Source organism: Rissa tridactyla, chromosome 8, assembly GCF_028500815.1.
Source record: "Rissa tridactyla isolate bRisTri1 chromosome 8, bRisTri1.patW.cur.20221130, whole genome shotgun sequence".
Lineage (NCBI taxonomy): Eukaryota > Metazoa > Chordata > Aves > Charadriiformes > Laridae > Rissa > Rissa tridactyla.
In genome coordinates, this window is record NC_071473.1 from 4,164,204 (window position 1) to 4,184,971 (window position 20,768).

The 20,768-nt window shown below is 46.8% G+C and overlaps 1 protein-coding gene across 1 annotated transcript; it reads right to left on the reverse strand.

Annotated features, from left to right (window-relative positions):
- Positions 1-458: 458 nt before the first annotated feature.
- Positions 459-12,349, reverse strand: LOC128914308 (cytochrome P450 3A21-like). Its single transcript, XM_054213121.1, has 13 exons — positions 12,182-12,349; positions 9,335-9,428; positions 8,854-8,906; positions 7,624-7,723; positions 6,949-7,062; positions 6,580-6,668; positions 5,404-5,552; positions 4,249-4,376; positions 3,528-3,600; positions 2,992-3,152; positions 2,319-2,545; positions 1,304-1,466; positions 459-1,083 (listed from the first exon to the last, which is right to left on the reverse strand). The coding sequence occupies exons 1-13, from the start codon at positions 12,250-12,252 to the stop codon at positions 985-987; spliced, it is 1,521 nt and encodes a 506-aa protein (XP_054069096.1). The 5' UTR covers positions 12,253-12,349; the 3' UTR covers positions 459-984.
- Between the last annotated feature and the right edge of the window lie 8,419 nt (positions 12,350-20,768).

Below are 20,768 nucleotides of genomic sequence, written 5' to 3' on the forward strand. Positions count from 1 at the left end.
GCACCAGCCCATAGGGCCCGAGCCATAGACTGCTCTGGACCAGTTCAAGAGCAAAGCAGCTCGCAGCAATGCGTGCGCCCCATCCCTGGCTCTGGGAGGTGAGGTTCAGCTACAAGCCGCGTCCAGACAACTTCTCCAGGAGCGGTGGCCCTCCTGCCACGCTGTCACCGCCTCCTGCGAGCTGCTTCTGCTGCTCTCTGCAACCCATCCTCTCTCGCGCCAGCGCGGAAGAGGGTTGGCCAGCGCTGAACTGGAGGCAACCTCTTAATCAAACCAAGAGGTGGGAGTTACAGTGTTTGTAAAATACTGTACAAATGGGAGGGTTTGATCGCATTAAATGAAGGATCAGATTCATTAAATTAAGTGGAAAGCAATGTACATGGATAATTTCAAGGGTTGAGGCTGAATACGGTTTTTAAATAGGAAGTGATAAGCCGCTATACACAACACAGAGCAGCTCTCAAACATTTTTAATGACAGTATTTGTACACACTTTAGTTTAATTAACACATGGCACAAGAGAGGTTTCGTATCTAGGATATAGTCTCACACCAGTCAGCTCAATTATAACACAGGAAATTTCAGGCATCAATACACCGAGAAGAACGTCACCAGTCCCTGCCCAGCAAGGTCTGGCAATTTGAATTTCCATCACACCTCGTTTCTCTTGGAATACGACAGTAATTCCTTCTCTCCAGATGGAGAAGTCCCCTTAGAAGTGAGTGGATGATCAGCTTCTCATTTGGATTTACTTCTCGTTTTCTGCAATCAAAATTAAGGGGACTGTATATTGTCGCTGCCCAGTGATCCACATTACATTTCTGACAGCTATGTTTATTAGTAAATATGTAGTAATTGCTTCCAGAATTGCCTAGAGCTGTTCTTCTGTGTCTGTACACATAGGAGAGATTTCCCGCGATGTGCCACCCCTTTTGTTAGCACGGCACTCATTGGACACCGGGGAATTGCAGACACGGCTGGGTTTTACGCCTCTGCACGTGCGGTGTTGGTCCGGGGAACCAACTTCAGAACAATCGGCTTCTCAGGTGTTAAGAATCCAATCGAACTCAGCTTGAGAGGGATCTGCAACAACAAGAGGAAAAAACACACTTGGCGATAGGCAAATTAAACAAGCGGAGATTAAAGGAAAGAAACTTAGCCACGGTTTGGACATAATTTGACGCGTGGTGCCCAGAAGTGCACCTCCCGTGAAAGCGCAAAGCGTTTGGTGTTGGCACCCCCGGTGAGAAACCAGGCACCCGGCTCTTCATGTGCGAGTTTCAAAACGTGATGTGCTCCTCACCTGAGTTTCTTTGCAGGTCTGGAAGGTGAAATGTTGCAACAGGGCGGTGATGGCAACTTTGAGAGTCAGGAGAGCAAAGCGCATCCCAATGCAGTTCCTGGGACCAGCCCCGAAGGGCAGGTACGTGTACGGGTCTATGGCCTCTTTGTTTTCCTTACTGAACCTGGAGAATGACACGGTTGGGGAAAAGAAATTAAGGCAGGAAAATCAAAAAGCTGCATACCTGTATTACCTATCCAGAGATCTCTTGCCCGTGCCCTACACACTTGTCTGGGTTTTGGCTAAGGTATCTCAGCGTACCCCAGCAATCGAGTGATGTGTCAGAGCCCTCAGTCCAGACAGAATTTTGACTTTAATTCTGTCCATCCAGACTAGAAGTTGGGAGCAATGTGAAAATCTACACGCTCTCCCAAACTGACTGCTATTTCCTGTCTGTTGTATTTAGTGAGAGAGAAACCAGGAGATGTCTTTGTTAGGAGCGGCCTACGGCTCCAGCCTTGCTGGGAATAAGAGGCAGATACCAATTAATAATATTAAAAACACAAAATCCAAAACAAACAACCACAAACAACTAGGGCAAAGTTACTGCTTCCTTGAAAACAAAGCGGGAAGGCAACTCTAGAAGGATCAACTCTGATATATTTTGTAGCAAAGCCTGTGTGAAGAAAACAGGTTCAGCAATGAAGATCGTAGAGAAAGACGGCCCGCAGTTACAAAAACTCACCAACTACTCTGTCAGCAAACCCAAAAACGATGTACAAGGTGTTGCAAGGTATCAATGTTATTCTCTCAATAGGATTACATTGTTTGAAACCCCGCTTTAAGCGCAAAGCTCATTTTCTTCTTAAAATGACATTCCCATGAGCCTGCAATTTCTCACTGGTATTGTTTGTAAAAAGATAGGAAGAACACCATTAGGAAGCTCATCAGAGATTAATACTTAATTACTATGTGAGGAAAAAGCAGCACGATATTTCTTCCCTTTCATTAAGTTGTTGTTTGGTTTTTTTAATACCTTTCTGGTCTGAACTCTTCTGGGTTTGGCCAGTACTCAGGGTTGTGGTGCAAAGTATAGGGTGGGATTATAACAATGGTTCCTTTGGGAATGGTCACTCCATTTATTTCCACGTCTCTTTTGCAGGTTCTCTCAAGCCGTCCTCCAAGGGGGTAGAGCCGAAGGGTTTCACTCACTATCATGTCAAGATATTCCAGCTGCATCATCGTGTTGTATGTGAGAGGAGCCTGTAGGACAACAGGAGAAAGGTGACCAGGTATGTTGGCATGAGGATTGATCGGGGCGTCCCAAAAAGACTGCTGAGACCAGAGCATCCCCAACCCCTGCTGCCCCAAGCATGGCTGAGACTCACTGAAGAACGAAATGCAAGGTAGAAATTGTGTAATTGGCTTCATTTTCCATCCCTGAGTGATGGAAAGACCTGGAAATCCCCGTCCGCTTGTGCATGGATGCAGAGTATGGCAAATGGGTTTGTGCAGTGGGGTGGCCTGTGAGGTTTCGGCTGCCAAAACCAAATCGCTACAGGATTGAATTGTCTCAGTGTGTGTCTCTTAGAGCTCCTGGAAGATCCCAGGAGGAGGCTGTTTAGGAGCTAAAGATTTCTCATTGTCTTGGCTGAGCAAGGAGGACAGCAGAGTCAGAGGGTCTTCGCCACCACTCGATGTCCCCTTACCTTGTTGGGTAAAATGCTGTCGATTTCCTCCAGCAGTTTTTGCTGCACGTCGGGATGCGTGGCCAGCTCGTACGCCACGTAGGAAAGCGTGCTGCTGGTGGTCTCGTACCCAGCGAATATAAAGATGAACGCTTGCGCCAGGATCTCTGTGTCGGTCAGGGCTGTGGGGAGATAAGCAAAACCCATGTTGGCTGATGGTCTCAGCGAGGAACAGGAGGCAATGGCTGGGGTTGGGGCAAGTTTGTTGCGGATATTTGCTGATGACACATTTAAAGCTACTCTGTGATCTGTCTGGAAAAAGTCCGTTGATAGAGGAGCCAGGTGATTTCCTGGGTATGATTGATTGACATGGCAGTCCTACTCCCTGTCAAAGGACCCAGGAGAATCCCCTTAGGACCGGTGCTGGCAACAGGAGACGGAGATTTCTGCCTGGAGCTGGTCAGTGACCCACTGAGCCTTTCTCTGGGAAACAGCTCCTCATATTCTCCTCGCTCCCACAGCCCCTATTCCCGTGATGAGTATTTCGATGTCGTTACCTTTATCGTAGTGATTTTCTTCATTGCCTGAGTTCTGGGATTCGATCATCAGCTGCAGGAAATCTACTCTGCCCTGAGAAGAAAAGCAGGAGGGTTTCTTTGGTGACAGGTCCCTCAGGGAGGGCTCAGATAAGCAGTTTTCATAGCCTAAGCACAATTTTTAAACTGAAAGCATCCCCAAAATGCACATGGCTTCCTTGTTGTAAAACACAACACTTGCGTTTTATTTCGGATACGTACCTGTTCCTTTTCATGAAGGCGTTGGGTGGGACAGCAGTGTCTTGAATGAATTTTGGGAAAGAGGGAGAATTTTGCCAGGAAGCAGCTTCAATTTTTGAAAAGTGAGAGGGGAAGGCACAACCCTGAATGGTGGCATTGCTGCTCCTGCACTGCTTACTCTGCTCCCTTATCCTCTGCCTAATCTTCTTCGGGGAGTCTCTTACTTTGTTGACTTATTAGTTCTGCAAACCCAAGTTTAATGCAATTCTACCGAGCCTTCATCTGCATGTAGCTTCAGATGACAGATGTACAAAGTCCACTTGCTTCTCTGCCAGAACTGGTCAGATGAGGCTTTTCTGACAGAATTAAGTTTACGCTGAAGTAGAATTGGAGTTTTGTTGAGTTATTGTACTTTGGCTTCACCTTTGCTATCATCACCCTAATTATATTTCGCTTCAGTGTATCTTCTGCCACAATTGCTAGCAAATTCACACTCGCTTACCTTGTGAGTCTCCTTTTCACGATCCTGCCTAATTTTGGAGATGGATCTCAGGAAGAAATCTACAGCATCACTGGGGAAGATGCTTGCGTTCATCTTGGCCAAAATGGGAGTTAAAAATGGGAATACAACTGAAAAACAAATTGAGACTAAAATGTCACACTGTAAAGAAACTCCACCTCATGTAAGATAGCTATGGACGTTACTGAGGAAGTATTGATGCTACCGAGAAATTATTTCCTCTCTTGATTTCTTTACCTGGGCAAAGCCTGGGGTTTGCCTTTTTCCCTCTTTCTTGAGATAGTTTGTCTTGAGGCAACGCTCTCCCAAGTTCCTGTCAACTGGCCACAACTGAGCTGGGTGTAATAACTGCTCGAAGAGATGGCCAAAGTTTATGCCACCGTTTTCTAAGGACAGGTTACTTCTGTGCACTGCACAGCACTACAACAGGGATGTGGCTCAGAAAAGAAATACTGCAAATTCTGAATTCTTTTTCTCAGGATGAGCTCTTCACTGCCGTGCTATGCTCGTGCAAACATTTTCGAGTCGCCTTCAGAGCATTTCCTGCATTACAGAGACTCAGTTTTGAGCTGGCGTACAGATTCATAAAATCTACAGCATCAGAACCTCCTCTATGCACAGATCACAACTTTAAACCCCCCCCCCTTTTTTTTTTTTTTAAGCAAGGTATCTGGTCTTGATTTAAGGTCGCAAGTGATTTAAGGTCCATCACCATCACTGCTAAGCTACTGCACTGCTAGGAAATTGCATCTAATTACCATCCCCACTCAGCACTCTCTTCTGAAAAATGCATTTTGGATAGCACCACTCTCCTCAAGCCTCACAGCTGAACTTGCTTTTCAAACCTAGAATGATTTTTCCACCACTTATTTGGATATTGGCTGGGATGTTCCTATGTTTCTTACATGGTGGATGCCAAAGGCGGAGGGAGTTTTTACCCATCTCTCTTCCAGAGTTTCAAGAAAAAGCCAAGAGCCATTAGGACTCCCACCCTAGCTAGGGAAGTTATCTAAGCAATAGTTGGTTCATTAATGTATAGGATGCACCAGTCTGAGACGCTTGCTAAAGTCACACTTCAATAGTACTCTGACACCTGAATGAAGTTTTCAACACAAAAAAAAAAAAGGAATCATTTACATGTTATGATGAAGATTGGGTCAATAAAGTCAAACTTGACCAGCTTCCGCATCTCTCTGACAAAGGGGTCTTTGGGGTTGTTCATGGAATCGATGTTCACACCGAACGATGTGCTGGTGACGACATCCATGCTGTAGCTTCCAAAGATGCTGAGAAAAGGTGGAGAAGATAGACTATGGTTAAATATTTGGACCAAGTGAATGTATTTTTTTTTTTCCTAATACCTCTGTGACATTCAAATATAAATTCTCAGAAGGCCTCCCGCCCTGGTTTTGAAAAGGAAATTGGACATATGGTAACTGAAAAGCACTTATAGTGAAAGGGATAGATTTTTAGAGAGCTTTGGTTTCAAGCCTGCATGGGTTTTGAAATTGGACAGCTTTTCTGAGGATTTCAAAACAGCATGTAGCTACATGAGCAGGTTAGGGCAAGGACAGCGTGAGGCTCTCGAGCATTTTAGCTTCTTGGGGAGGGGTGGTAACGCGCTCTGCTTCAAACATGCCATGGAAATGGTCTTGTTCAACGCAGCACAGGTACCTATAATGGTACAAACGGCCCAAACCCTCCCCTTATGGGGTTTTTGCTAGAGGAGAGCTTTGCTGGTGTGTGACTGCTGGTGCGCAGCTGCCCTTTCTGCATCTGTGCTTTGAAATTGGGGGTGAAATACAGAGGTTTTGTTCCAGAGCCCATATGGGGGGCACAGATGAGGACGACACACCCAGGGCCACACTACAGCCTCCCTCCCTCCCTGCTCCCTCCTGCAATGGGGCAAGCGATGGACGAGCATCCCACAGCGCAGCTTGTGGGGCTGGGAGGCCGGCAAACCCAGCGTCCTGTGGTATAAGAAGGTAGCGCACAAAAGGTCTTGAGTACATACGGGGAAAATTTTGTTTTCCTGGTGGATTTGGGGTTAGCTTGGATCTGTGATGGAGCATTCCCCCCGCAAGAGTTCCCTTTAGAAGGCTTCTCTGTGGGTCTCTGCCTCTAGGAAGTTTCACTAACATCCCAGCTTAAGTTTTCCCTTCCAAATTTCCAGCCAGGCTTTCAGCTAACCCCGTTCCTCATTTCAGAGGTCTGGTTTACCCAGCGAGCGATCGGTGTTGCGAGAAACAAGTGAACCGCAGCACTTGCTAACAAGGTTTGCTGCTTATCCTGCTGCTCCTAGCAGCTACTTACTCCTTTATAGGTAGACAGTTGTCCTTTTCCACTCGCTTCTGAACATTTTTCACCAAAATTTCCCCATAGTGTTTTATTATAGGGAACATCTGTAACACAAACCAGAGATGGTCACTTAGTATAGTACATTTTACTCCTTTAAGACAGGCTCATGAAGACTACACGGAGTTTAATGAACATTTACAAATAAAATCTTTCTGCTAAGTTTTTATTTTAAGCTTTTTTCATTTTAAATTAGGCATAAATTAAACAAGCCATCTTAGTTGCCAGGCTCTGACTAAAAAATCAGACCCCTGTGACAATCTCAGCCTGGAATCACTGTCTACTGACTTTCCGATTTAGTTTGTACCCGCTCCTCTGTGTTTTTACCTCCTTTAGCTTCCCACTGGTGAAGGTCGGAGAGAGCACGGTACGAATCCTTTTCCACTGTTCGTCTTCAGCTAATGAGATAGCATTTTTCAACACCCCTGCTAGATCAAAACGCTGGAGGGGGGAAAAGGCAAGGTGTTAACCCCGGAAAAGATACTGGTTTCCTTGCAAGGATGGGAATGTAGCATGCAAGCCCCTGCCCGGGCTGTTTCAGAGGCATTAACTACTGGTAGCAGGCCTTACAAACAGCCTCTCTCGAGATGCACATACATAAATAATCCCCTTTCCTGCAGTAAACCAGCTGTGAGATGACATTTCCACATCCAGAACGAGTAACCCAACAAGCCCAACACCCGTATGGGTGTTACCCCACACCTATCCGTGCATCCCAGCTGGTGGCACGTGTGCTGGCTGGACCCTTACGGGTCCCTGTATGCTCACACAGACTCAAAGCCATGGCTGTGTATCTAGGTGGGAGAGCAGAATTTCTCCGATGTGCAGGCAAACAGCTTCGTCTGCAGTCCCCAGGCTGTAAGGCAGGGGAACAGTGACATACAGTGGCCATTTACAGTAATCCCTATAGTGGCCCTATGGGGAGCCCTGCTACATCCTTGTCGCCTCCTGTACTTCGATTTTTGGCCTCTGTGGTATACATCGCGACGCTTCTGCTCTTACCCTCCGGTTGGTAAAGGTGGAGTAACACTCTTTAACCAGCACGGTTTTAATGATCTGGGGGTCCATGACAGCCACCACAGGTTGCCTGCCATCGTAAATCCTGGTGGGGGGAGAAGAAGAGATAAACAACCCCAGACAGTGGAAGTGTGCGGCTTGGCTGATGCCTGTCAAACAAAATGCCTTAAATAAATGCTCCTCCATCACCAGCTTTGCTGTTCTGCAGATGCCTACGTATAGAAACAGAGAAACTGGAGATAGAAAAGGACTCCCAGGCCTTCTCCCACCTGTTTTTCTAAGTGATAAAGGGGGCTACACACCTTCCAAATTCACTGGGAAATGAGCAGGGCTCAGTCCCTCAAAGGAGCAGATACTAAATGAAGCAAGTGTCTTCACTTTCTCCCCCGACTCTCTGTGTTTTTCCAGGCACTTAAACACATTACAGTATTAGAAGGAAACTTGTTTGACCCCTTTCAGGCTGTTGAATTGGGTGTCTGGAGACTTGGGCTGACAGCACTGAAATATCCTTGGAGATGAAACTCCATCCTTGGTTTTGTCTTTTTAATCTGGCAGTTCTGAATGCCTTCCTGGAACAGATGTCGATTAAGCAGATTTACGCACTCTCCTCGCTTACGTGAAGATATCTTTTTCTAGACTCCGTTTTTTAAAGTTTCTACAGGGATCAATGGATGCATTGTAGAGGATAAGCAAGCTTGTAGACCAAGATATTTTGGCAGTGATCAAAGCTATAGGAGATACCCGGAGCAGAGCAATAGCAGCTGCAGCAGCTCCCACGGCAGCAGGTAAGGAGCAGCAGCACGAGGAAGTCGGTGGACTTTGATTCTGCTGCTTCTCTCAGTATTGGGAGTTCACTCACATTGTGTTGATAAAACAGAGGAACTGGACCTCCCGGTTCCAGATTCTCCCTTAAGCAAGTAGCAGTTTCACTGCTGTTTTCATTAGGAGCAGGTGAGGGCCTTTTGTTATCAGCTTTAAAACAGCTTTCGTAATACAGGTCAAAGCAATTTCCATACAGCATGACATTGGCACAGCCCTGCGATCATCAGGCTTTAACGTAAACCACCACAAGTACCCTATTGTTGCTGTACTTGTCACACCGCCGGGACCGTCAGGGGCGCAGGTAGAGAAAAGGGAGCTTTCCTAATGAATTTTTTCTCCCCTTTGTATGGATTCTAGTTTTATCTTAAGAAGAGAGCAGTGGTTCATACTCACCCCCAGACTTTCCCGTATTTCTGGAAACAGCTATTGTCAAATTCCAAGAAACCCTGTGGAGAGCAATTCAAAAATTATCGTGGAGAGGATGCAGCGGAGGGGATGATGCTGGAGACGCTGGGTTCGGAGGAAGATCTGTAAACTGATGTTCAGAGCTGCCTTCAGAGTTCTCCTCCTCTCCAAAAGCATCACGAAGGACAACATAAAAGTACGTCGTGCTTGCGAATGAGCTGTTTGCCAGGGCGCTGGCGAAGGGCAGCTGTAAATCAGCCACCCACGAGTGCTCGTTTGGTGATGCTGTAAAGGCAGGGCCCCATGGTCTGTTACCGAGCCCTTATCCCGCACGGGCCTTTGCACAACCTGTGCATTGGAGCGGAGCTTGGCATTCGGAGATAACTTATCATCGCCATGTACCTGTTTAGCTACAGCTGTATGAGCAAGGGTGGGTATTTCTGGAGCCAGGAAAGCTGTAGTCACTTACTTTGCGATATTCCAGGCACGTCCCGAAGAAAGGCAGAGGTCTTGGCCCAGGAATACCCAGCTTCTTGAAAAAACCAAATGGCCAGATCCCATATCTGTGGGACAGAAAAGACAAGTGCTACGCCACCATGGGATTGGGGCTGCAAGATCTCCTAAACCCAGAGACTGCAGTAACGTCCCTTTGGCCCTACGTAGTAGAGGAGGTTGGTCCAGGAGCTGGAAAAAAGTGGCCCAAAAGACAATTACCCTGTAAAAAATATTTAATAAACATGGCAAGCCACACAGAGCTTCAGAGAGATCACTTTGATGTCAAAGCGGCTGTCTTCTAAAGGCACAGGTGCTCCAGTGGACACAGGACCTTAAAGCCTTTAGCAAAAGCCAAAAGGAGGAGCTCATTGCCAACTAAAGGAGAGGCAGAAAGGGGAGCTGGAAGAAGGAACACCAAGCTTACGTGTTTTTATTGAAGAGAAATGAAAGCGTTGCCAGAAGTGATGTCCCAAACAGGGCTTTTGTCAAGCTGTACTTTAATTTCATTTATTGTTCTCCCTCCCCTTAGCCCGGCATTAGCTCAGTGGTGCATCAGAAAGTCGTCTTGATGGTTTTCTCTTCAGATTTTATTGACAGCTTTGCAGATTTCTTTCCTCTGAAGCACCCTTTTTGGCAGCTGTAAAGTTATTACTTCTACCTTGGGGCCTTCTGTTTCTCAACAAGGGCCTGGGCTGCGGCCCTTTGAAGCTTGTCTTTGGCTGTGTTGAAAGAGCTCCTCAAAATATTTGTTTTTAGTTAGTAGCTGCAGCTTCCCAACTGAGCAGTTCGTTGCAGAAGGGATGTAAAACTGCAAAGATTTGGCAGAGGGATGTTAGCAGAGATCCTCTTTGGGCCGCGTGGCAGCAGCCGCACAGCCAGCATCCCGGGGATGCTGCCCCGAAAAGCCAGAGTCGAGGCTGAGACTTTGGGGGGGAGTGGGGGGGGGGGGGGTGGTCCCTTGCAACTAGTAATATTTTTCTAAATCTGGAGGGCCCCAAATGAGATCAGTCCCCCCAGCGCGTGTTCTGCCACAGCACAAAAGCAGCCCCTATCTTATGGTCCAAAAAGAGCAGGCAAAACCCAAGGCCTGGGGTGTTTGCAGGTGCAGAAAGGTTTCACAGAGCTCAGTTTGTCAATGTTCAGCCTTTCCTGGAAAAGGTTAGTTCAGTACTAAGTATAAAATGTTTGCGGATTCTCATTTGTAATGTTTATGGGCAGCCGGGGCTGCGGGAGTACGAAGAAATGTCAGGCCGGGCTGATTACAAAGCCCAGAAACACTATAGGAACGTAGGCTTGGCTTAATCCATTTGAAACACGGCCAAGAAAACGCAGCCTAATGCTCTTACGACTAAAATGTGACATGGTTTTCCGCAGGTGAAGAAGGACCATTCAGTTTAAAGCTAGAGAATAATGATTACTTCTTACCATGGATGTGAACCAGAAATGCCTGAGACTCTTTCACGTGTGAACTGGAACAGGGTTGCCCCAGATGGACAAGAAGCATCTGAACAACCTCCCTGAGCTAATGGGTGGCGAAATTTCTACTTTAGCTCAGAAATCAGTGCACAAAGATCTGGGCTTTTGTCCCTTTTGCCACAGCAAAATTGCAAGTGGCTGCAGAAGGTGGGAGTCTGATAATCAGCAATCTCCAATGGCCACAGAGTTATTGAAATATGAGGGTTTGGGTCAATAAGGATGGGGGTTACAGCGGGTTTTTTGTTGGTTTGTTGGGTTGGTTTTTTTTGAAGGGTCTGCCCCAAGCAGGCTTTTGAGTGATCCAAATCACAGGAAAGGGCCTGAAAAACAGGGCTAAAAGTTTCGGAGGTTACTGAACTGCCATGGTTGGAGCGTTGCCAGGGCAGACAAGTGGGTTGTGCTCGTGTGCAGCACATTAATCATTAAGGTTTATGGCTAGCAACATGCTGTCTCTGCCTAAGGGCTCGTCAACACTACAAAGTCTGGCAGTCCAGCCTTGCTGGCAGGGGCTGCCAGCAGAGACACTGTATGTCCCAGCAGAAGGGGGTTTTCAGCCAGCCCTCGTACGCTGCAGCACCGAACGGCATCAGCAAAACGGGAGAAAGCATTTTTCTCACTGGCATGGCTCCTCTGAAGCAGTGGGGTACGCTTCTGCCTGATGGAGTTTGTCTGAAAAGCCGGGAGCAGAGAGCTGACCTTGCTCCGGGCTTCATTGCTTCCCGCAGCGAGGGTGGGCTGTGGGGACGGGCACGGGATGTTGTCCCTGCAGGCATGTGGCAAAGCCGACTTCTGCCAAGTGTCCCTCCTGGTCCAGGTGCCCACGCGCGGAGCATCGTACCTGGGCACTACGGAAGGAGTCAGGAGGAGTGAGAACTGATCCTACGAATCTCTTTTTCTGGTGTCTTTCTGCTGCTCTCCACCTTTGCAGGTCATGCAGTCGTATCACCTACTGCCTGCTCCCCTCCATAGGGCAACCTCAGCCAGGGAGGCACAGCCTTCCTTAGACGCTATTTCTGTGGAAAATGACCTAACGGATCACAGTCCTCGCTGAAGCCAGCACCCTGCTGGTAACAAGTGTCTGGCACCGCTCTTACTCGATTATTGCTTTGATGCTCAGCAGCAAGATCTTAACAGAGCACAGGAACACTCCAAACCCTGGAGCAAGATCACGCGTCCGCATGGTCTTTAGATTCCTCTGCTCCTTCCCAGAGCCTTGTTAGAGGCTGGAAATCTGGAAATCACATCTACCTGTTTGTTCTTCATCAGACTAGTCACGTGAAAAGAAACAACAGCAAGAGGAGGAAAATGGCATGAGCAAACAACCAATAAAGAATATTTTACTCACACTATCACGAGGGCTACGAAAACGAGCAAAAGGGCCCATGTCTCCACAGAGAAGGAGGGAAGAAGGTTCATTTTGGTTCTTCTCCGGTTGGCTTTGAGTTCAGTCTTGATGTGTTTGTCCCAGGTCAGTGGGAAACAGGAGCGTTTCGCAGCGTGCGATCTTGTGTGTCCAATCATATGATTTAGGGGCCGTCCTTCTGTGGCAAAGGAGGAGGAGTGGAAGGCAAAGGTAGCAAAGAATGCCAAATTGAAAAACATGATCCTTGGGATAGATAAGCGCCTGGCAGAACTGTCTGAGGTTCAAATTATTTAATACGTATGTTGCCAGGCATTTCAGCTAGTGTCCCTGTTGTACTAGAAAGTAATAACTGACTTCTTATTGAGTAATGCTCCTGGGCTCCTACACCAAAATAAATAAAAGCAAGTTACAATGAAAAGGTAAATCCCAAAGCAGAGTTGGTTTACAAAGGGAAAGAGAAGTGAGAAGTTTATTCCTATCTTGTATGACAAGATCTTTTCTGGCAGCTGAATGAACTTTGGCAGAACTTTACAGATTTTGTTTTAAATATCTTTCTTTATGTGTTGTGAAGAGCAAGCGCTGCCTGCTTCTGCCTGCGGTGGGTCAGAAGTAGCTTCTAAGAAAAGCAGGAATTTGCCCCCTATAAAGGCTTTAGAAGTCCACCTGGTTTGCTGGCTTGTAGTCAGGCTGTTTGTAATACGTAATCAGTAATACAGTTTTGTGACTGTGAGCAGCTAAAGCATCACCATTTCCAAAACACCGGCTCATGGCTCATGAATAAAAACAGCAGCCACCCTTCTGCAGCAGCTGGCAAAGAGACACAAGCAAAGGGAGGACGCAAAGTTTGTAACGGTTCTCCTGCAGGGGTGGTGCAGAAAGGGAATAATGGGTGTGCTAAGAGAAGATTACGATGGTGGAGAAAGCTGGGCTATTTGGATGGTGTTTGTTAGTGGCCATAATGCTAGGGCAGGAGGCTATGTGTTTGCATAGACGTCTACTGCAGCATCTTTAGGGCTTCATTCACAATCCCAAATGAGCAATTCCTTTCCTATTGGCAGAGCCTGCCGTCTTCAAAAGGGAATTTACTGACTGCAGTGGGTACAAATAACTGGGTGGTACAAATATTTAGCATGTCGAATGCCTCGTGTCTCCGAGGATGTTGCTGGGATGGATGCTGGGTTGATTGATAAGTGGACGCAGTCCACATGGCGATAGGAGACACGTTCTGAGAGTCATCATCTGACTCAGCAGCATTTGTATCTCGTTTCCCCTTTGCCTGGCCTTTGCTCTGACCTTCAGAGACAACTCGGTTCCAGATTATTTTGTAATAAACGCAGTCTACTTTAGTTTGACATGAACAGGCAAGTTCATGACATAGTTGTATAAGCCTACGTCGGGTCCTACCTTGCTTGACTCAGAGATGTTGAAAGAGCATGTGATTAAATAGATGCTTTCCCATTCAAGAGCTTGTCATAGCAGTGATTGTTTCTTCCAGGGTTCCCCTTTGCACATTTTGACATAGCCTTGAAATCTGAATTTACCGGGCACCAAACGTTCCTGACTCACCGTGTTGGGAAACAGGTTCTATACAGTTTATTGATGAAATAAGACTGCTGTAGGGATCTCCATCCTCAGTAACAATAAGCCTCAATCCTTGTCCTGCTTGGGTCATTTTTAAGGGTAAAAATAGCCTCTTGAACTCGTTAAAAAGAACAGATAGGTGTAAAGTTTTCTTGCTGGTTTTGCATTGGGGTCTTATGGTCCATGGTAAATGGACTGTGCCTATTGATCCCAACAAACAGAAACCCGCCATCCCCTTGAGAAAGCTGAGACATAAACCAAAAAAAAAAAACATCTCCCTTGATTAATCCATGCCAGAGGAAAGTCAATGACCCAGGAACAAGTGATCGATTTTTCACCTCACACGCAAATCCAACTCAGAGCTGGGTTTATGTCCTAGCTTACCCTATGTTAAACCTGTAAACCCCAACTTCGGGTTGTGGTGCTCCCTAAACCACTAGCTGTCATGTTTGAGAGGTGGCATTATCTTCATCCAAGGCTGAACTGCACCTCAGAAAACAGTTGGGAAGGAGGAGAACCACACGGCCAAGCCCCCGCCCACCCTCAGCCTTCCCAGCTGAGGTCTCTGCCTGTCTGGGTGCAGCTGCACTGAGCCGCCTTGATTGTGCCTTCATCCTGCCCAAGTCCTTTAGATGCGTCTTACTCCTTACCACCATGGGCTTTTAGGCCTGTCCTCTGCTTCCCCTGGACATTTTGAAATGCACTGCATCCCATGATGGGTTTTTGGCGAGCGTGCCACGCCAGGCGTCTCGAGCAGAGGCAGGAGAAGGTGCAAGCCCAGGTGGAGGTGCAAGTATATCTGTGGGAACACCCTGCTAGTGACACAGCGAGTCCCATTCATGGGTGACAGTGTCACGCACGATGTGTGGTACATGGTGGATACGCAATGGTCACCCTTGTCATTTAGGCTGCTGCACCGTATGGTACCTCATGTGTTGTCACTGTGCTTCCAGGACGGCCACAGGCTGAGAGGTTTAAAAAGCCAAAGTTTGCAGCAAATTCAGAAGAGAACTGAGCTGCTTTTCCATTTCTAATGCCCCTAAGTAGCTCAGATTAATGGATTAACGGCTTTCAGGAAAGCAAAATAACACCGCGTTGTTATTTGCAGTGTAATGAAAGGAGTGCTCCTAATCCAGGTTGTGAACAAGGTGGGATGGAAGGAGGGATTTCTTGTATAATAATGACCAGGGGCTGGGCAGTAAAATGGAAAAACACGTATTTCTTCCACAAGCTGTGAAACCAAATGATGTAGGGTAAGAAAAACACTGTGGAACAGCAATTGTGACTGGGCCACAGGTGTGGAGAAGAAAGAGCAGTTCAGAAGAGAAAGAGCTATTGGCAAAAAAAAAAAAAAAAAAAAAGCCACAGTGGGTAACATTTTGTGTTTGTGATGAAAAGGACTGTGAGGGTGTAAGGAGAGCCAGGCTGGATAAGCCTGAATCTTTAGGTCTAACTCACTTTAGAGTACGATCATGAAAGAGGTTCTCCTGAGATACTTTGGGGAATTTGTTTTAGGTTCGCAGGGCCGGACCGGTTGCAGTAGAGACTCTGCAGTGCTGCTTGGGGTATAAATATTGCTGGGGAGTTGTATCATTATGGAGTACTTTAAACTCTCCAGATATGAATCGTAAAAAATGCTACTAATCGTGTGGAGCTCAGATAATCTCCATATGGGAGGCGGCAGTTTTCTGCACTGGAGAAACACCAAACTGGCAAGCAGTGGAACTGGTTTAGCTTCAGCGTTGATAAGTAATTTAAGATATTCTAGAAGAACAGTTAAGAGTAAAATTACCGCGGGCTGAACGAAATGCATTTGTTTAGTTTAATGTTAAGTAGAGGTATAAACAAAAATAAGCTTCTAAGTAGGGCGCCCTTTTTCAAGAGGACAAATTAATGAAACACACCAGTGGAAGATCCCAGGGCCTTCAATGTCGACTGTGTCTAATCTCCTTTTTCAGTCAACGGTGCGAGTATTATCAGCCAGCTGTACGCCGAGAGTCTTGTAGGAACAGACTTTACACCCAACTGGCTGAACGGCTACATTAAAAAGGATGCTTGGAATAAGCCAACCAGGTAGGAGGTGGAGAAAAAAACCAAACCACCCCATGATTTTGTAGTTCAAGGTATACTCTTATATCTTCTGGCTATAAGATCTTCTGGGATGGGAGCTCGTTTCTATGCCCGATTCGGAGCAGCCCAGTGCTTGAATATACTGGCTCGCTGGGGTCCAATTAGGGTGGTCCGGGTGGCACTTCTCACCCCCTTGGAGACGTGCCCCAAAAACCTTTGTTTGTTTAGCCTAGCTAAATGATAGCTGGGCTGAAACGGTGGTTGCTATGAGAAAAATGCCAGGTAGAAGAGCTATTTAATCAAATTACGGTGTTGGCACAGAGACAAATGGGTATAACCCAGCCACAAATAAATGCCAGGCTGGAAATGAGCACGGCCCTGGCCTGGAAAGCACAGGAGTCCTCCCATCATTGGGGTTAAAAGAAAGAAATAAAAGCTCAGATAATGTGAAATGGGGCTAGATAAGACAGCTGATGGTGGGAGGAGGGAGCAATACATTAAATTTACCAACGCTCTTCTGCCAGAGCAGTGTGAATTCACTTTCTACGTAGGCAAAAGATGTGGGGAGGCAACTATTTATTTTCTCTGATACGCAGTGGTTTAGTTACCCAAAGGAAAATACTTCATAATGAAGGCTACGTTTTGTTGTCAGTGGTTAAAATATTGATACAGTACTGCTGGATAAAAAATCAATGTATTTGGAGGGGTCTCTAATGATACTTTATGTAGTTCTGTGTACAGATGACGGATACCCTCCTGCACATAGATTTCCTTGGGATTTAAAAAGCACACAAAAAACCTCAACAAAAAAGTAATTAATTCCCCTGGATGTTTTGTTCCATATACTGAGCTTTGGAACTACACAGAAACTAGGACATTTTTCTGATGTTTTTTCAGTTAAAGTAATATTCCTGATACATACCAATCTTCCTTCATAATCTTTACAATACATCATTATATTCCTTTTCGTTCTAAGAAATGACAGCTACAAAAGCTGTTATGGTAAAACTGGATAGCTAATTAACTTGGAGCACTGCATTCTTTTGCTCAATCCAGTGCAAATGTCTGTTTGAGGTTCTCTCACTTTAACCTTATAAAATGAGTTAGAAAAAATGAAGTATCCCGCTAGCTCTGCACATGACTTTTTACCTGCGATGCCATGAAAAGACGGGGTTACGTCCCACAAGGGAGCAGCAGCGACAATCCTGAACAAGTATAAACTAGAAGAGATGTATTTCCAGTAGGAGGTGTAAGCTCATCTTCTTTCCTGGGTATTTTAGGGAGGATACCTTGATGGGGAAGCCGCATGCGAGTGCTGCTTGGTTACGCCATAACTTTAGCAAAGTCCTTCCATACGTGTCTGAGCACATCATTGCCCGAGCAGACTTCTGCTTTGGTGTGTCACAGCCCGGTGAAGTCAGTGCACTTGACTCATTCAGAGCGATGGATCTTTTAAAGGGTGACAAATCAAATTGTTCATCCGGAGAACAAGGATTTTGTTATGCAAAGCACTGCATGAGATTGTGCCCAACGCAGGAATAGCGTAATGTCTTCAGTCATTGTCCCTGCCACTGCTGCAGCTTTCCGCAAGGTGACCTGCTCTGACGGCATCTCAGCAGGTTCAGCTCCACCGTGACTGTAGTTACGCTAGTTAGTAATGCTCATGAGACTCAAGTATTTGCAATAAAAGAGACCAGAATCCTTTCTCAGTGTGCTTTTAGACCACAGATCACTCGCCTTTCCATCCGCTGGCTAGGGGGGGGTTTGCTTTCTTCGTTGCTCTTTGGTGGACCCGGATAGATGAGGCCACCTCTCATGATGAAGGTGTGCAAAAGCAGCTGATGTCAGGGCTGTTGCGCGTGGAGATTCGTGGAAAGGGCTGTACATGATAACGAAGACAGTTGAGTTTTTTTAATGCAATTCACCTAAATAGGAGCGTTTTCAAATTGCTGCTCCCTCGTCCCCACTCCCTCTGGTCAGCTGCTGATCTGCTCCCAGCGACCTGTAATGCTAGAAAAGGATTATCTCGAGGTTATTTTCATATCACATGTCAGTGCATCCTGATATATCCTTCTCCTCTTCTGTTTTCTAAACGGCATTTCCTCAGGGTCTAAAGTTTCAGCTTTAAGCCAGACCTTTTTTTTGTTAAAAGTAAATGGGATTATTTTGAGAACCAGCCCTTAAAATTGTCTTACGTGAGCAAAATGCATGGGCATTTAGGTCATCTCAGCTCTGCAGGCTGTTGTTTGAATCACTCTGTGATAAGTCCTTTTTAGTATGCATTTGCGTTAAGATAGTTACGCTGTAAAAAAAAAAAAAAAAAAGGAGAAAAAACATTGTGTCATCTCTATTGCAGGTTAGAAATGAGTCTGAGAGGTCAAATGAGTTTTACATACCCAGTGGCATGGACCCGGGTCAAAGAGTCCCTGGAATTGGTCTGTCTGAACTCAGGAGCTCGTACAAATATGTCCTTTGGGATGTCACAATTTCTGATCTCAGCTCTGCATGTGAAAACATCTCTCTCTGCCCGATTTGCCCCTGCAGTTTACCTTGTTGAATATTTAACCAGTTACTAGTTTATGTGACAGTATTTCAAATCGCTGAGCCTGGAAACCCCTGTTGGAGGTGTGGGAGAGGCTGGGTCCCGCCAGAAAGAAATCCCACCAGTCCCAAGAAAGTAGGCATCTCGTTTCTAGAAACCAGGGGACTTTTATTTGCGTTTCCTGTGTTTTTATGCAATTCTGGGCCCCTTTAGCTTTTGATGTATCCGCGCCAGCTCCCACTCCCTGGCAGGAGACACCTCGGCTGTACGCAGAAATGCTTGGCTTGGCCGACGAGGGCATCTCCCGCCCCAAAGCCCCAAATCTTTCGGGCGCTTTGAGGAACAGAGAACTTATCTCCGCAGCAAGGACGCTTGCGCTGCCCCCAGCTTTGTCGGCTGTTTCTGCTGCTCTTTTCATTTAGAGAGAAGTGTGTTTTGGAGAACAGCTCGGCGTGCTCTCATCGGAGAACTCCGGCTGTAGTTCCACGCTGGCTGGTACCGATGTCTCGGGGGTGAATCCAGGTGCAAATCTGACAAGACACATATAAATGGCAAGGACAGAAATAGTAGTTTTAAAACACAACTATTCCTTTAGGTTGATGCTCCTGCCCGGCAGCAGGGCAGGTTCTCAAGGAAAAAGCAGAGGTAGGGAAAGCTGTTTCAAAACTTTTCTCTGGAATTTTGTGACCTCATCCTGTAATCCTTACCCACCGGGGAAATCCTTACATCTGTGATCTGAGTTACCGGTGCAGAGTGTCGGAGTGAAGAGTGGGAATCAGACCCTAATTAAGAGATATTGATTGTTACAAACAGTTCAGCCCGAGGCCCTCGTCCACCTTCAGGCCGATTTTTGCATTTCAAGAATTGCAGAAATAAGGTGAAGTTCAGCAGCTCTTGGAGCTGGTGCTGGAGCTCCTGCTATTTCATCCCTTCACCAGGATGGTTCCTGGTGGCCACCGTGCCGTTAATTCTCCATGTTAACTGAGGGAAGGGCCCCTTGGAGCCCCCACCACACACTTTCCTCTCTCACGCCAGCACCAGCAGCAATTCCCGCTCTTCCCAATAACCTTCAGCTTCCCAGAGCCTATATGTGTGACAAAGACAGACCTTTAAAATGTTGGACAGAGACCCAAATTGAAGGGCACTGTGATAAATTCTGGCAGCGGTTTGACATGATGGGAAATTCATTCCTCCCACATAAATTATTTTCTGCACTTTTCAGGCTTTAGCCTTTTACTGTGCATTTTCAGCAATAAACAGTGAAATATGACATTATTTACTTGTGAAGCACTAATAATGCGTACACGCCATAAAACCTGATGATGCTCTGGAGAGCTCGCAGTCACCAGCATAAACACAGGGAAGACGGAACGTGCCGGAGCCCCTGCGCGGGGATGGCCGCGGCTGCTTCCTTGCTTTATGCCTCCCTGAAGCATCGCTTATTGCAGGCAGCCCAATTTATTCCCTGCTGACTTCGCTCCCCGCACACACGGGATGCCCTCTGCTTTCGGGTTCATCTCCCCTGATTTTATAAACATCCCTGAGCTACTTGATTGCTACCTGACCCGGCTGGTTTGGTGACACGTCCCCGGAGGAGCCGAGCTCCACAGGGGCTGCGAGACGGGGTAGAACCTGAGCCTTGCCAAGTGCTCTGGGGCACAGATAACTCGGCACGGCTGGCTGCAGGGGTGAAATGTCGGAAGTGATTTTCAGCATGGATAATGCGCGTGGACAATGCCATAATGAAGCCCAGACACTTTAACTTTCCTGCGTGATTTTGCGGTGTGGTTTGGTTTGTGGTTTGTTTTTTTTTTTCTTGAGGCCTTTCGTGTTGATGGGGCTTGACTTCATGCTGTTGAACTTTGGGTTAGCTTATCCCGGCCTTGCGTGCTGACATAGCCATGCCCACACCGTGTCCTTGTACCGACACCGTGTCCTTGGCGCTCCCGTCCGTGGCTCTGCGGGCTGGGAGCTGGCTGGGTCTGCAGAGCTGCCTCCTCCTGGAGAAGAAGCGGTCAGTGGGATGCCTTCGTGACATCCCAGTGGTACCGTTTCTTTAGTTACGCCGAGCCAGGGAAGTTAAATGAAATTAAAGGTGAAGCCTGGACTGCCCCTGGGTCCTGGCGAGGTTCTGAACCCAGAGAAATTCCTCCAAAACCCCATTAAGGGCTTGGGTTAACTGCGTGGGGTAGCTAGGTCGTTCTTTGTCATCCCTTTGGGCTTTGGCAGCGTGAGGAGCACGGTTTGGTTATCAAACCCTCGGAATGCCTGAGAGGCGAGAGCCGGCAGCGCGGTTAGCCTGTCCGCGAGCGGGGAGGAGGAACCTGGCCTCCTCCAAAGCAAATACGAAGCGCGTTTGGCCATATCTGTTATCAT

Excerpts from the sequence above, each read along its gene's own strand:
- LOC128914308 (XM_054213121.1), bottom strand. The coding sequence starts at position 12,252 with ATGAACCTTCTTCCCTCCTTCTCTGTGGAGACATGGGCCCTTTTGCTC. Across the intron at positions 9,429-12,181 it reads TTCGTAGCCCTCGTGATAGT|ATATGGGATCTGGCCATTTG; the intron begins GTGAGTAAAATA and ends TCTGTCCCACAG. Across the intron at positions 2,546-2,991 it reads ACAGCATTTTACCCAACAAG|GCTCCTCTCACATACAACAC; the intron begins GTAAGGGGACAT and ends GTTGTCCTACAG.